This window comes from Hyaloscypha bicolor (assembly GCF_002865645.1).
Source record: "Hyaloscypha bicolor E unplaced genomic scaffold K444scaffold_16, whole genome shotgun sequence".
NCBI lineage: Eukaryota > Fungi > Ascomycota > Leotiomycetes > Helotiales > Hyaloscyphaceae > Hyaloscypha > Hyaloscypha bicolor.
This window is the reverse complement of record NW_020194518.1, coordinates 1,365,639-1,382,530: the sequence shown is the minus strand read 5'-3', so window position 1 is coordinate 1,382,530 and position 16,892 is coordinate 1,365,639. Positions and strand designations below refer to the sequence as shown.

The following is a 16,892-nucleotide window of genomic DNA, read 5'->3' as shown; positions in this document are numbered from 1 at the left end:
CTATATCTATTATAGAATATATAAATATAATATTTTCTAGGAAGGCCTTATAAATAGCCCGGCTATATATTAATACTATATAAATAATATACTTTTCAAATATCTAGATAACTTTTATATAGTATATTTTAATAATATTCTCATTTATTTAGAGAACCTAGTAAAGTATAAATAATATATATAAAAAGTACTAGATTACTTATATTTTATTAGTCTTTAAGTAAATATTAAGAAATCGGAATTTAAAGTTATATATATAAAGTACTTGGGCTTTATTATCTCTATATCTAGTATTAAAATAAATCCCGATAAAGTTAAAGTAATATATAACTAGTAATCTCTAAAGATAATTAAGGATATATAGTTCTTTCTCGGCTTTTATAACTTTTATAGATATTTTATTAGAGAATACGGACAGATTACTAGACCTTTTATCTTATTTATAAAAAAGGGTATTTCCTTTAAGTAATTCGAGTAATACTAAAAGGCTTTTACTTACCTAAAGAAAGCTATAATTTCTATCCTAGTTTTATAATACTATAATCTAGATCTGCCTATAATAGTAGAAATAGATATATTTAAAGAAATAGTTACTAGCCTATTCTCTTAATAAGATTCAGAAACAGGCCTTTAGTATTCTATAGCTTATTTTTCTAAAACCATATTTCTGGTAAAGCTTAATTATAATATATATAATAAGGAAATACTTACTATAGTTCGAGTACTAGAGAAATAAAGAACTGAGCTAGAAGGCTTTTAGAATACTTCTTTAAAATCTATTCTAATTACTATATCTTGAAGTACTTTATAATTACTAAGAAACTCTCTTCTTAATAAGCTAGATAGGCTAAGCTCTTATTCTGCTATTATTTTAAGCTTATATATTATTCTGGAAAATCAAATAAGCAAGTAAATACTTTATTATAAAGATAAGATAAAGTAAATATTTAGGGCCAGATTAAGGAGAAGCTATAAATTCAAGTACTTTTCCCCAAAAATAAGATTAATCCGGAGATTATTTATAACTTATAGCTTATAATAATACTTTATAAGGTTAGCTTACTTAATCCGGAATTCGGCCCTAAAAACCAAGTATATACTAAAGATTTTCCGGAGGAAAATATTCTTATTAGAGATATAATTTCCCTAAAAAAAGGTATTTTCTTAGAAGCTTTACTAGTAAACTTTACTATAGTGGCCCCTATAGAAGTACTATTAGAGGCTCCTGCCAAGTATAGTAGTTTGTAACTTATAAATAAGATCCTATAAGATAATTATATATTACCGGATCTAGAGAAGCTATATATAATAGCCCAAGCCAAAAGTAATATCTAGATATTATAAGACGGCCTTCTTTTATACTATGGAAAACTTTATATTATAGAGAACGAAATAACTCCCGGACTATCTTTATAGATTACCCTAATCCGTAAAATATATAATAAACCCCTTTCTAGATATCCTGGATATATAAAGCTCTAATAGCTATTAACGAAATAATATTACTAGCTATCTATAAGCAAGGATATTAATTAATACTATAGTAATTACTATACTTATAGGAGATTATATATATCTAGAAATAAGAAGCCTGGTTTATTTTATTTCCTTCTAGTTCCTAATTACCTCTAGTAATATATTACTATAAATTTTAAGAGCTATTTAGAAAGCAAATCGGGCTATAATATAATTACTATATTTATAAATCACTTATCTAAGTATCTAATTATAATTCCCGTATAAGATATAATTATAGCCAAATAGCTAATACCTCTATTTTTACTTTATATAGTATACCAAATAGGTATTCCAGAAATAATTATATTAGATTAGAGACCCTAATTTATATCTGATTTTTGGAGCGAATTCTATATAAGAGTTAGTATAAAGCTTAAGCTCTCTATAGCTAATTACTTCTAAACAGACAAATAAACGGAGATTATTAATTAGTATTTTAATTAGAGATTATACCCGTATATTAATTATTACTAGAATAACTAGAATAAATAAGTTATTATAATTAATTATTAATAAGCCTCTCTTTAGTATAAAACTATTAGCTAGTCCCTATTTATAACTAAAAAGAGCTATAAGCCTTATATTTCTCTGGACTAGAACTTCCCTATTAAAGCTAACTTACCTAAAGAGAAGCTAAATAGAAATAAAGCTAAAGTATTAGTAAATTAATTATATAAATTATAGCAACTTGCCCAAGGCTATATAGAGTAAGTATAGGAATAATATATAATATAAGCTAATAAATACTACTATCTAATCGATTTTAAAATAGGAAATAAAGTATAAGTTATTATAAAGTACTAGAAATCCGATTATCCGAGCCGGAAGCTAGGGAACCAAATAGAGGGCCTATTTGAGATTCTAGAATAGTATAGCTACTTGTTTTTCCTAAAACTACCAGAAATCATAAAGATATATCTAGTTTTTTATATAGAAAAGCTATAAAAAGACCCCCAGAATCCTCTACCAGGTTAAGCAAATCCGGAACCGCCCTTATTAATACTAGAGGATAGTAAATAAGAATATAGCATTAAACGGGTTATTATAGTTAAGCTAGTAAGAAATAGACTAAAGTATAGAATTTAGTAAGTTAGTTAGGATAAAGATCCAGTATAATATCTAGCTTTAGTACTAAGTAATAGCCTCCTGGTTTTATAGAGTTTCTATAATAATAATATTAATATACTAGGACTTCTATAAAACCTGTAATACTAGCTAGACTATATAAAAAATAATACTAGTCCAGAACTATACGGAAATAATAATAAACCCTTCTAGGTTATATAGTAAAGGCACCGGCCTTTTATATATAATATCTATATCTGAGATACTAGTTTCACTTTAAGAAGAAGTATAGTATGAAATTGGATGGATTAACGGCTTGTATAAAGCTCGGGAACGAGCTTATTATAAAGGGAGGAAGTAATATTATGATTTCCAGATATCCGGTATCTGAGATGCCTCGCCAGATACCAGATGCCTTCTAGGCATATATAATGCGGCCGCCTTACTAGGGAAATATACTTGGAATATACTAGAGATATTTAGAAGGCTAGCCCCTTTAGGACTAGTATACTATAGGGTATATATACTTCCTTGCAGTCTCCTGTATTCTAGTTTTCCCTTCCTTAGCTTTGAATCGTCTTTATAAGGAACCTTCTACCTTGCTTTCCAAGCCCAGAATGCCGTACCCGTAATAATAGGTATTAAGCTAAAGAAATAGGAAAAAAAGTATAAGTAATAGAAATAAAACTAGAAAAGCTATTACTTTATTATTACTAATACTAAAACTCGAATCTTAATTATATCTATTATTATTAACCGGTTTCTGTCTAATTCTGGTTCCTAAATTAAAAGATATACTTAAACGGGAAGTTAGTTCTTTAGAAATCTTATTAATAAAAGTCTTAGGCTCAGAAATTCTATAATTAATTATAAAAGAAATTATTAAAATTAATATAGCTAAAAATAAATATATACTAGTACTAGATTTAAACTTACTATTTATAAGAGCTCCTAAAATACTATAGTTTTAGAGAAATAATATTTCTATATTCTTGAAATAATATATAAATATATATAAGAATTATTATATTCCCGAAAATACTAAAAAAAAAAGAATTATCTATTATATCTCTTTTATTTATAAAAATTAGATTAAGGCTATATTAGAATACTATACTAATAATTTAGGAAATTATTAGAAAACCAAGTTTTTTAAGGCCTTATTAAAGGAATTCCGAGAATATAACTAGGAAATATTTAAAATTAGCTATAACTTTCTTAATTAGATTATTATATAAGCCTAGAATAGAGAAATCTTTTTTAAGTCTTATATTAATATATTTAATAAAATATTAAAGAAATTACTAAAAAGAAAAAAAGAAAAAAATTACTTAGTACTAAAATTTATAAGAGAATTATTTATTTTAGTAAAAGATTATATTCTTAAAAATATAAACTTTGAGCCTATAAATATTTCTATTTATAAATATAATAAAATATATAAAAAGATAATAATATCTCATTAATATAAAAAGAAAAAATACTATTTTAATATTACTAATAACCCAGATATATCTAGATTTAGATAAGAATACTTAAATATAGTAATTTATAATATAATTTCTAAACCAGAAAATAATTATTCTTTACTAGTTTCTTTTATTATATTTCCTAAAGCTATTATAAATATAAGAAAAAAGAGAATTTAGCTTATAGCTAATTATATAAAACCTACTAAAAATAATAAATCTAAGAAAGATAATATTAACTAACTAGTAAGAAGTCTAGAAAAACTATTTATTACTATTATAACTTAAGAGAACTTATAAAAGTAACTTAATATAGCTATTATTATAATTCGAGAAAATATTTATAGCCTATTTATATAATCTAACTAATTATAGTAAATATAATAATATTAATAGCCTAGTAAGTATAATTCCGGTTTTTAGGGAAAATATACCAGAAATTATAATAAAGAATATAAAGAATACTATAGTAATTATAATAATTAAACTAAAATAAATAAAGAATCTAGATAACTATATTCTAGAGAAAGTTAGTTTTAAGTATAATTAGAAAATATTATTTAAGTTAATATAGCCTATAATATAAATCTAGAACTAAAAAAATAAATTTATTATAAATATTATAATAAGAATAAAAATAGTAATATTAATTTAGAATATATTTATATTTCTTAATTCTATTACTTACTAATAAAAAAACTTATAAATTATAGATATACTTACTAATTTAATAAAAGATAATATAAAAGACTATTTAAGCCTAAATAAAAAAGTTTTTTTTTTCTTATTAGTAAATACTAATAATTTAACTAAATTATTTCCTAAGTTTAAGAAAGAGAATTTAATTATAACTTAAATACTTAATCTAAAAATATCTAGAAATTAATAAGAAATATCTAGTTTATTAGGTAAGAAAGAGAAAAAGAAATTAGCTAACCGGAATTTATATATAAAAGTAAGTAAGTTATATCTAGGGAATCTAAATAACTACTTTACTTTAGAGAAAATTATATTAGAATTACTAATATTTTAGGTTCTGGAATTAATAAATAATATTAAGATTTAGTTATAAATAATATTTCTATTAATACTATAATAGGTTTCTTATTAAAGAAAAAAAGAAAAGAAATAGAAATAGCTAAAGAGGTTTTCTAAAAACGAGCTAAAATAGAAAAAAAGCCATTTTATATAAGAGGCTAGAAAAATACTATTTAAAGAAATAATAAATAAGGAAATAGCTTAGCTAAAAATATAGATATTAATATTTCCGGAAATAAATAAGACAAATTAAGAACCTAGTATATTCTTAACTATAATAAGTATAGAATTCCTAAAGTTAATAATATTTTAATAAAATTACTAAAAAAAGTAATTATTCTATTTCTAAAAACTTAGAAAGAAATAAGAATATTTATTAATATCTTAAAAATACTAGATCTAGCTGTAACGGCAGGAACAGAGCAATGGAACGAGGCTCAAAGATCAATAATTTCCAATATCTTAAGAATTTAAAGCTAAGGAGGACAGGAGTAAGGTGTGGCAGTGGATAAGTAGGTATGGCCAAGACTACTGAAACGCCGAGCTTTGGAAGCGAGCTTGGTTTGAACCATAGCTTGGAACCTTAGCTGAAACCAACCCCTTTGGCTGAAACCACGTCCGTATCAACCATGTGACACCAGCCGTTACACTAGCTATTATATTTTAGAACTAATAAATTAAGAATAATACTCTCTATTTTATTATCTTATAAATAGGAAATACTATTATATTAAGTATAGTTAAATATACTAGGAAATTTATAGAACTAGTAATTATAGCTTATATAATAAATAAAATATTTAAGGAATTAGAAATACTAGCTTAAATACCTAATACTAATAAAATTATTTAATTTAAAGATAATAATATTAATATTTAAATATTACTAGCTTATAAATATATTATATAATCTCTATATTTCGAGAATTTTAAAGAAATATTAAATATAAAGAAATAATTAATACTAGAGCTAAAGTTAATATTTTTCTTAAAAAGATCTTTAGAAATATTAGTAAAATAGTATATAATACTATAGATTATTAAATATCTATTATTATTAGAGCTAAATTTGAATTTATTAGAATAATAAAGCTTAAAGCTAAGGTTATAAATAAAGTAAAATACGGAAATATATTTTTCCTAGTTAAAAAAAGCTTTAAAAATCTTATTTAATTAATTATTCTTAGTAAAAATAAAGATAAATATTATATATAAAAGTAATAGTTTATAGGATAAAAGATTTATTAACCCTAAAAATAACTAGAATACCTATATTATTATAATTATTTTATTTTTAAAAAATACTAGGAAATAGAAAAAAGTAATAGTTTAAAAGTATTAAGCTTCTAGAATTAAGAAATTAAGTAATATAAAGCAGGAAACTAAAAATAAAAAGGAAAAATAAAGCCTAGTATTATAACTAGTAGTAATATTAGGGAAAATAGGAAAATACCAGGATTTCTTATTAATTCTTTTATTTTAGGTTTAGAAGTTTAGGAAATTAATAATATTTTTAAGGAAACTAAAATAAAAAAGGCTCTAATTAGAGTATTATTAAGAGTAGTTCCGGATTTAATAAAAAAAAAGGCATATTAAAATACTAGATAAAAAGATACTCTTTATATCTAACTAGAAAGAAGCTAAGTAAAAAGATTATAAATTCCGGAAATTAGACAAAAAAAAGTACTAGAGAAAATAGCTATAGTATTACGAAACCGGGCTCTGGGCTTGGAAAGCAAAGTAAAGTAGCTCTTAATCCGAGGATTCTAAACTAAGAAAGGAAGCTCGTATATACAGGAGCTTTAGTATTCTAAATACTAGCCCCAGCCGCATGCGTCATCGCGATCACGTGACGCTAAATTTACTAGTAAAGTGGTAGAGCGTAATATATAGTACTTAAAGAAAAGAATAATAACTATAATTTATTTCTAGTTATAGAAATATATAAAATAAAAAATAAAAAGGTTTAACTAGTAAATACTAATAATAGAACTAAAAAAGGCCCTAATAAATATCCGAACTAGTTTAAAAGATCTAAAACTAAAGAATACTTATAGAAATATACTAGGAAATATAAGAATTACCTTTTACTAAGAATATTAGCTATTCTAAGAAATTTATAACTTATTTCGGAATGTCTTAAATAATTAGATATTAGTAACTAGCTTTAGGAAAAGAAACTAGTTATATTCCGAGAATTAATAATTAATTAAAAAAGTATAATTATATTTAATTAGAAAAAAATAAGAAAAGTCTAAAAAAAAAAATTTAATTTACTTATTTTAATTAAGATTATTAAATATAAAGCCTAATAAGAAAAGAATTTCCTATATTCTAAAGCTCTAGTACTAGTAATAGTAAAAATATTATTAAAATACCTAGATTATAAAGTTCTTAAGAAATATAATAGACCTTACTAAAATTCATAATTCTTAGTTATAAAAAAGATTACTAGGACTTATAAATTAATTAATACTACTATAAAAATGAATTTAATAATCCTATAAAATACTAACTTATTTCTATTTACTAATAAGATTTCAAAGAAATTTACTAGATATATTTATATTTCTCTAATTAATTTCTTTTCCGAATATAATTAACTTATACTAGATACTTATAATAAAGATTTAACTATATTTATAATGCCTCTAGGGCTATTAAGAATAATTATATTACTTTAGGAAGCTACTAATTCTATTATATAGTTTATATAAATTATTATAACTATTCTAGAGATTTTATTTCCTAAAATCGCTATATTATTTATTAATAATATTAGAATTAAGAGACCTTATATAGACTATAATAGGTAGCTTATTTTACCTAGTATTTAGTATTTTGTATTTAAATATCTTTAAAACCTAAATATAACCTTAGATAAAATTAAATAAACTAGAGCTAGTATTAGAAAAAAATCACAGTTCTATTATAATAATATAATTATTATTAGCTTTATTTATAAAGTATTTAAAAGAAGTTCTTTAAGCTTAGGAATTACTAAGATCTTAAAATAGAAATATTATAATAGTATAACTAAAAATAAAACATTTATTAGAATTATTATTTACTATTATATTTGAATTAAAGGCTTTATAATTATTACTAAACCTATTTACTACTTAATAAGAAAAGATATAGTATAAAACTAGAGTAATAAATAAGTATAAGCTATATAAATTCTTTAAAAAAAGCTTATTATTATTCTAATATTCTATAAGTTATATTATAATTTATTAGAATATTAGAGAATAATTATATTAGTAATAAATACTAGCCTGAATAAATAAGGCAGAACTCTTAGTTAATATAATAATAAAAGAAAAAAGAAAGTTATATAATATAAGTCTAAAATCTGAAATAATACTAAATAGAAATATAATATTATTAAGAAAGAATATTAAGAACTAGTAAAGTATTTATAGAAAATATAATTCTGGCTATATGAAATTTATTTTATTTTTAAACTAGATACTAATATACTTGTTATATAGCTAAGTAAAGCGGCTACGGATTTTTCTAGAGCTCTAGTTATTTACTAGCTAGTATAAATTTAATTATTTAACTTTAAGATTAAATATATTAAGGGAACTAAATATACTATTACTAATAGATTATTAAGACATTTATAATAAAAAGATAATACTAAAGATAATAAGAATATTAATAAATAGTTAATAATAGAATTTAATACTATTAGAATAGTACTTATTAAACAGAAAGTTTAGTTAAAGGAAGCGGTTCCGGTTTAGTCACGTGATATTATTTTGAGAAATCAGATTTCTAAGATCTTTATTAGATATTTGAATAATAGTATCTAATTACTAAAAATTAATAATTAAAGCCTTATTATATCTAGAAATAAATTAATAATATTAAAAAATAATAATATCCGGAAATTATATAATAAAAGTTATAGTCTTTTATATATAACCTCTAATAAAATAATAAATAATAATACTAACTCTTATACTTTACTTAATAACCTAATTATTTTACTAGATTCCTTAAATAATAGCTATTTCAAATAATACTAGAATATTTTATAATATTTTATAATACTTTCTAGACTAGAAGAAATATCTAGAGCCAAGTTTCAAAAGTTAAATAAAGAAGCTTTAAATTATAGTATAAGAAATTAATTATTATAAAGAATTATATTTAAAATATACTTATCTTAACTTATTATTAATAATTAAGAATAAAGAAAGATTATTATTAAAAAGCTATATAATAAGATTAGATATACTAGAAAAAAGAATACTTTTTATTTAGTAATTAGCTATTATTACTAGGAAGATTACTATAACTATATATAAAAATATATTAGTACTTATAAAGTCTATTAATATAAGAGTAAAAGAAAATAAGAAAAAGCTTTATATCTAATAAAAGCTATATTTCTTTTCTATTACCTTAAAATTAATATAATTAAATTACTAGATTATAAAAGATATAACTTATTAGTTATTACTAGAAATAATTTCTTAGAATAAGTTAAAGCTAAATCTTTAAAGAACCTAACTAATAAGAAGATTACTAAGTTTATTTAGAAAGAAATTATTTATAGATATAGTTTATTTAGATAGCTTAAGGTAAATAGCAGATCGGAATTTAAAGAAATAGTAATTTAGGAATTTAATAAACTAGAATTTAATAGAATTATTATTTTGGCCTATAATTTCAAAAGAAATAATATAATTAAAATAGAATATTAACTAATTATTTAAGTATTTATTATACTTATAATAAGTAAAAAGAAGCCTTAGGTAGATTTACTATTATATATTTTATTTACTAACCGAATTATTATATATAAACTAACTAGATTTACTTTCTTTTATATAGTTTATAATAAAGAAGCTATATTACTTATAGAAATATATTTTCTAATCTAGAAAATACTTAGATAAGATAAAGTTTATAATAAAGAAATACTTTTAGAAATATATATAAAATAAATATAAATAAGAAATAAAGATATTAAAGAAGCTAGAATAAAGAAAAATAGAAAATACTAAAAGAGAAAGAAGTAATTTAATACTATTTACTAGATTTATTTAAAGTCTATTTCTGAAAAGAATCTAGTTCTTATATATAATATTAAATTAATAAATTAAAATAAGTTAAGAAATATAAAGTTACTATATTACTAGCTTAGCCTATATAAAGTAAGATATATAGATTAACTAAAAGGATATTATATATTAGAAATTAACTTAAATAATTTATTAAAAGAAATAGATTCTGGTATTTCTTTAAAAATAAAGTTAATAATAAGTATATATTTATAAATAAATATTTTAAAATAGATATAAAACTAGAAAAGAAAATAATTATAAAATATTATAAGTAAAATAGTATTTAGGAAATTAAGAAAGCTACTAGTATTATTATATATATTTTAGAGTTACTAGAATTAGAGAAAGTAAAATATATTTCTTTTATAAAAAACTAGAAGAAAGTATCTAATAATAAAAGCTTTCCTTAACCTAAAATAAAGCTTATTACTTTTAATTCTTTATATACTTTTTATTTTTTTCTTCTAATTATTATTTATAATTTTTAAAGAATATTATTATTAGATTACTATTCTGGAAATTAGATAAACTTTACTATTACTTATTTCTTACTATTATCTAATTATTATTACTAGATAGTATTCTTAATATAAGATTCTATTACTAGATCTTGGGAATTAAATATAAAGAATTTCTTTTAGTATAAAAATAAATAGGGAATTAAGAGATTATTTTATAAACTCTTAATTCCGAACTATAGTAATAAATAGTAATTATATATAGAATTAGAAAGAAAAGAAAAAAAGAAAAAAAGAAAAAAAGTCTTTTATATATTTTTTATTAAGCTAGAAATCTTTTAGAAGCTTTACTTGCCTTTTTAACTAGCTATTCTTATAGCTTATATTAGTCTAAAGCTTAATTATAATATTTATAGATCTCGATTTTAATTTAAATTACTATTATAAGTTTATTTATAATATCTAAATAAACTTCCTATTTAGAAGTTATATATAAATAAAATAGCCGAACTAGAAGCCCTATAAGAGAAAAGGAAATCTTATTAAACCTAATATGTAATTCTAGAAATTTTTTAGATATTAAATAAACTAGATCTATTTATTTAAAGCCTATCTTATACTAGAAACCCCATTTTTTCTTTAATATAATTATAACTATATTTAAGATATATACTAAGGCTTAGTTAGTATATTATATATTTCTATTTCTATATAAAAAGAACTTCTTTTATATAGAACTCTTTCTTAGACTATAATACTATTTTATTACTAGAAACTAATTACTTCTTTAAAAAGCTAGTATAATTTACTAATTCTTACTATTAATCTGTTTTTTATTATTAAATATTATCTAAATAATTAAGAAAATATCTTTAATACTATATCCTTAATACTAATTTAGAATACCTAATCTTTTTATATTCTATATTAACTTTAATATTAACTATTCTAAACTTAATAATAGTATTATAAATTTTATTTATATTATCTTATAGTTTTTCTTTTTATATATTCTAATATCTTTAATATTACTTTTATAAATATAAATATTACTTTAAAGTTCTAGCTAACTAAATAGTTTTATATTATATGAAGTCGACTTTAATAAATATTAAATAAATATAATTAGCTTTTAGAAAAGAAATAAATTAGTTTTAGAAAAAGTAATATCTTATTTTAAATTATTTCTTAATCTTATTATTCTAACTTTTTTTCTATTAATATTTACTTTATACTTTTCTAATATTTTTAATATATTTATATATCTTACTTTTTATATATTTCCTATATTATTTCCTTTTTTATATACTATTTTTTAAATTAATAGAAATATTTCTAAATAAATAAGAAATCGGAATATATTTATATTATAAAATTTTCGTTATTTTCTTTTATATTCTAATACTTTAGATATTATTATTATATTTCTATTTCTATTATATTATATTACTTTTTTATTTCTTATTATTACTATTTAGTTTAACTTGCCTTAATTATTTCCTAGATTATATTTCCTTAAATATATATATTTATATTCTTTTTTATAATAGAAACCTAATTCTATATTTTATTTTTTATAATTATTTCTAATTTATAATTATATTACTTTAAATATATCTAATTATTATACTTATTTTCTTTATTATATATATTATTATTTTAGCTTTATTTTCTTACTAGAAAGAAAGAAAAACTCGAATATATATAATATTTTTATATAATTTAAGTCTATTCTAATTTATTCTTTATTTTGAAATATATTTAAAAGAAATTCTTATAATTTTGAGAATTTTTAATTTTATAACCTATAACTATTATACTAATAATATCTTTATAATTTATTAAGAATAATAAAATAGCTAAAGAATAGATTTCTTAAGCTAATAAAGTATAATAACTAGTTCTTATAAGTTATAGTATTATTAAAAGCCTATAAATTAATAGTATTAAAGTTTAGAATATTAAAGGAATTTAGGTAATTATAAAAGGCCTACTAATACTAGAAAAAATAGCTATAATTACCGAATTTAATATAAATATCCTAGATAAGCTAAGTAGTATATATAATAAGCTTTTAAAGTAAAAAACTTTTATTAGAAATAGAACTAGACTGGAATTAACTAAAGAGGAACTAAAGAACTATTAAGCTAATAATAGGAAATTCGAGAATATTATTAAAGGTATTTCTAAAAGTAAATAAGAAAAGCTTAATAAGATTAAGACTATAGTAAATAGTCTTAATACTAAGAATTAGAATGGAATTATATTATATAATAAAGCCTTTAGCCAATATATTAATAATATTTATAATAATCTTAGTAAAAATATTTATAAGAAGTTATATTCTCTTTTTAAAATAAAAGCTTTAGTATATAAAGCTATTTAGTTAATTAATAAAGCTATTTTAGAGTATATTAAGAATAAGAAATATTAGAATACTAGTATATTTACTAAATTAGATATTACTAAGGTACTTAAGTATACTAAAGCTATTTCGGAACCTAGAGAATTAGTTTTTAAATTACTATTAGCTAATAATCTTAAAGCTAGATAATATATCTTTAATAATTCCGGAATTCTAATTAAGAGAATTTATAATAATAAACCTTTTCCTGCTTTTTGAAATAAGTCTAAAGAATAGGCCCTTATTATAATTTTAGCTTTAACTTAATTAGATCTAGCTAATAAGAATAAAGCTAATTTAATATAGTCTAGTAATAAATCTACTAGTAAGACTAGTAGAATTAGTATAACTAGATAAGAAGAACTTAATAAGAATAAAGAGTAAGCTAAGCCTAAGATTCCTAAAAAAAAATAAAAAAAATAGTAAAAATCTAAGTACTAGTCTAAATAGAAGGCTAGTAAAATAAAGGAAAATAAAGAGAAAAGCAAGAATGAATTCTTTATTTTAAAAGAAAAAATATTATTTAGAAAGATTCCTATATTTATATCTAGAACTAAGAAATAAAAGACTAAGGATATTAAGTTCGAAAAACTTAAAGAAAATATCTAATATACTTATAAGATACTAGCTAAATAGAAGTTAATACTTGCTTAGTAAAATAAGTATACTTTTAAAGAAATATATAATAGTATTTTGGGACCTATTTATAAGTAAGAATACTATAGGATTAATAATAGATTTCTTAAAGCTCTTTATATAATATATATTTAATAGCTTATTAATACTTTCTTTATTAATATACGAGATATTAAGGATATTCTAAAGCTAGTTACTAAGATCTATAAAGTTACTAAAAGCAAGAAGTATATTTCTATTACTTGGGTAAATAAAGAGATATAGGATTTCTTTTTTAAGATTTAGGAAATTAAGAAATATAAATATAAGTATTATATTTCTAATTAATTCCGCCCAAATCTATAGCTCTAATTTAATACTATAGTTTTTATTCCTGAGTCTAGTACTACTAATTTGAATATAAATAGCTATATTTATAAGAAGAATTACCTAAAGTAAATTAAGAAGCTTAGTATTTAAGAACTCTTAATAAAGAAAATAGAAATATTATAGTTTTATTTCTAAAAAGATAATATATTAAAGTATAGAAATCTAGATAATAGTTACTTTACTTTAGTCTCTTAATTCTTAATAGTAAATCTATTAATATAGCTCGGATTTTATAAAGTATTAAATAAGTACTTTATTTATCTAGTTATTTATTTTTAGCTAGCCCGATATTATATTTCTAGAAATATTAATTATAATTAGTATAAAAGTAATACTAAAGATCTAGCTATTATTAAAGCTTTAAATAGCAAATTTTACCTTAGTAAAAAGTATTAGAATATTAGCTATATTTTTCTTACGAATTATAAAAAGGCTACTATTTTTAATAAGAAGTTCTTTAAAGATATTAATTATTTCTTTATTTCTAATAAATTTAAACCAGAAGTAGCTAAGGAAATAAGTAAGTATTTACTAAAGATAATAGGAGAAAAGATTTCAAATATAGTCTATTTAACTAGATAAATAAATACTTTTAGCTAGGTAATCTATAAGTCTGAAATTATAGATAAGTAATAATTCTCGAATAATATAGAAGTTAAAGAATAGCTTAATAATAATTTATTACTTAATAGGCCTTTTACTATAATTCTAATAAGTCTAGTTACTATTAAGAACAGAATATATAAAAATAAAGTTTCCTATAAGGTTATTAAAGCCTCTTATCTAGAGCTTTTTCTTCCTATTAAAGATTAATTTAAAAATATTATAGATAATACGAAATTTAAAAAAGCTATTTATTTAAAGTATATTAGTATAATTTATAATATAATTTACTATAATAAGCCTTCTTAATACCTAGTAATAAAGGCAGAAATCAAATAATAGTTAAAGGTAGATACTAATTAATATAAAGAACTATATTGAATTTAGTATAAGAATATAATTAAGTGAATTTGAATTACTTTTAAGTAAGTTCAGAAATATAAAATAAGACTATTTAAGAGTAATAAGTCTTATTTTAGGTATATAGAGAAGAAATTAGATTAGCTAATAAAGGAGGATTCTAATTACTTTATTATTTCGGATTCTAAATAGGATTTTTCTATTATTTTTAGTACTTAGGAAATAAGTATAAATAAATAAGAGATCAGATATAGTATAGCAGGCTATAGTCTTTAAAAATTATATTATTTTAGTGGTTTTAAGATTTAGATTATATAATAAAAGCCTCGGCCTTTTATATATAACTTGCGGAAATTATATAAGAAAGCTGGTTTTTCTATAGTTCTAGAGAATAATTCCTTATAAGTATTTAATTAATTAAGCTTTTATATACTATATACTATTTATATTTTATTATTTATACTTTTAATTTATTATTTTATTATTAAGTCACATTTTATATTCTAGTATACTTTATATGGGTTTTTGTCTTATTATAGTTTCTCTCCTATAATAGCCTTTAATTAATACTATAAGAAAAGAAAATAAATTTTAAATTATATTAATTCTTTATAAATTAAATTAAATTAAAGAAAAATCTAGAGTTTTAGTATTTCTATCTAAGTATCTCTACTTTGAGTTAGTAGCTAGTCTGGCCTCTAATTAATACTTAGGGAAGGTAATAGTTAAACTTAATATTATATTAAAGAGGCCCTTTCCTTTAGTTAGGAAAAGTAAGTTATTCCGGGAAAGCAAGATATCCTATACTAGCTATTACGAAACCGGGTCTCTAGGCTTAGAAAGCAAAATAGAGTAGCTTTTAATCCGAGGATTCTAAACTAAGAAGAGAAGCTTATAGTTATAGAAGCTTGGTATTCTAAATATTATAGCCGTATATGTTATTATATGGTTATATAATACTAAATTTACTAGTAAAGTAGTAGAGTATAATACTAGCCTTTTTTGCTTTCTAAAAAAACAATACTAGAAACTAGCTATAAAAAATCTAATTAATATATTTTATTTATAATTATATTATTATCTATTCTATACTTAAAGGCTAAAGTTTTAAATAAAAGAATAAAAATTTGTAATTAAATAAAAGTTATAAGTCTAATATTTGCAAAATAATTATAAATAAATAATTTTTATAATTTTTGTATTTCTTGTAATTTTATTATTAAAACCTTAATAACTTTTTACTTATTTCTTTTTCTAAGATTTAGAGAATTATATCTAATTTATAAGGCTTATATTTTTAATTCTATTACTTAGAATTATTTAAAAAGATTAAGGTTTCAAGTTATTAAGAATTTTATTTAGTATGAGATATCTTGCTTTCTCGGAATAACTTACTTTTTCTAATTTAAGGAAAAGGCCCTTTTAGTATAATATTAAGTCCGATTATTATCTTCCCTGAATATTAATTAGAGGCCAGACTAGCTACTAACCTAAAGTAGAGATACTTAGACAGGAATACTAAAACTCTGGATTTTTCTTTAATTTAATTTAATTTAATTTATAAAGACTTAATATAATTTAAATTTCATTTCATTTTCTTACAGTATTAATTAAAGGCTATTAAAATATAAAGTTTCTATAAAATTTGGATTAGAAATAGCTCTTTAAATTAAAGAAATTAAAAATTCATATTTTATAATATAAAGGTAAGCTTAATAAAGCCTAGAAAGTTAGCGGATAAGTCCCTAAAACCAGATATAAGAGCCCTATAAGCCTATAATTTATAGGGCCTTATAAGGCTCAAAAATTAGAACTTAATTAATTAGTATATAAATTCCCTTAAATTAAAGAGCTTAGGTAGCCAATTACAAGTCGTTAATACCCCTGCCCT

The 16,892-nt window shown here is 20.3% G+C and overlaps 1 protein-coding gene across 1 annotated transcript; it reads left to right on the top strand.

The window, feature by feature from the left end:
* Window positions 1-220: 220 nt before the first annotated feature.
* On the top strand, window positions 221-469 carry K444DRAFT_519121 (uncharacterized protein; the record flags this gene model as incomplete). The annotated part of the gene is made up of 2 exons (XM_024873927.1): window positions 221-319; window positions 365-469. Coding segments are annotated over 2 exons (204 nt in total), but the record flags the coding sequence as incomplete, so codon positions are not given.
* Window positions 470-16,892: the final 16,423 nt, after the last annotated feature.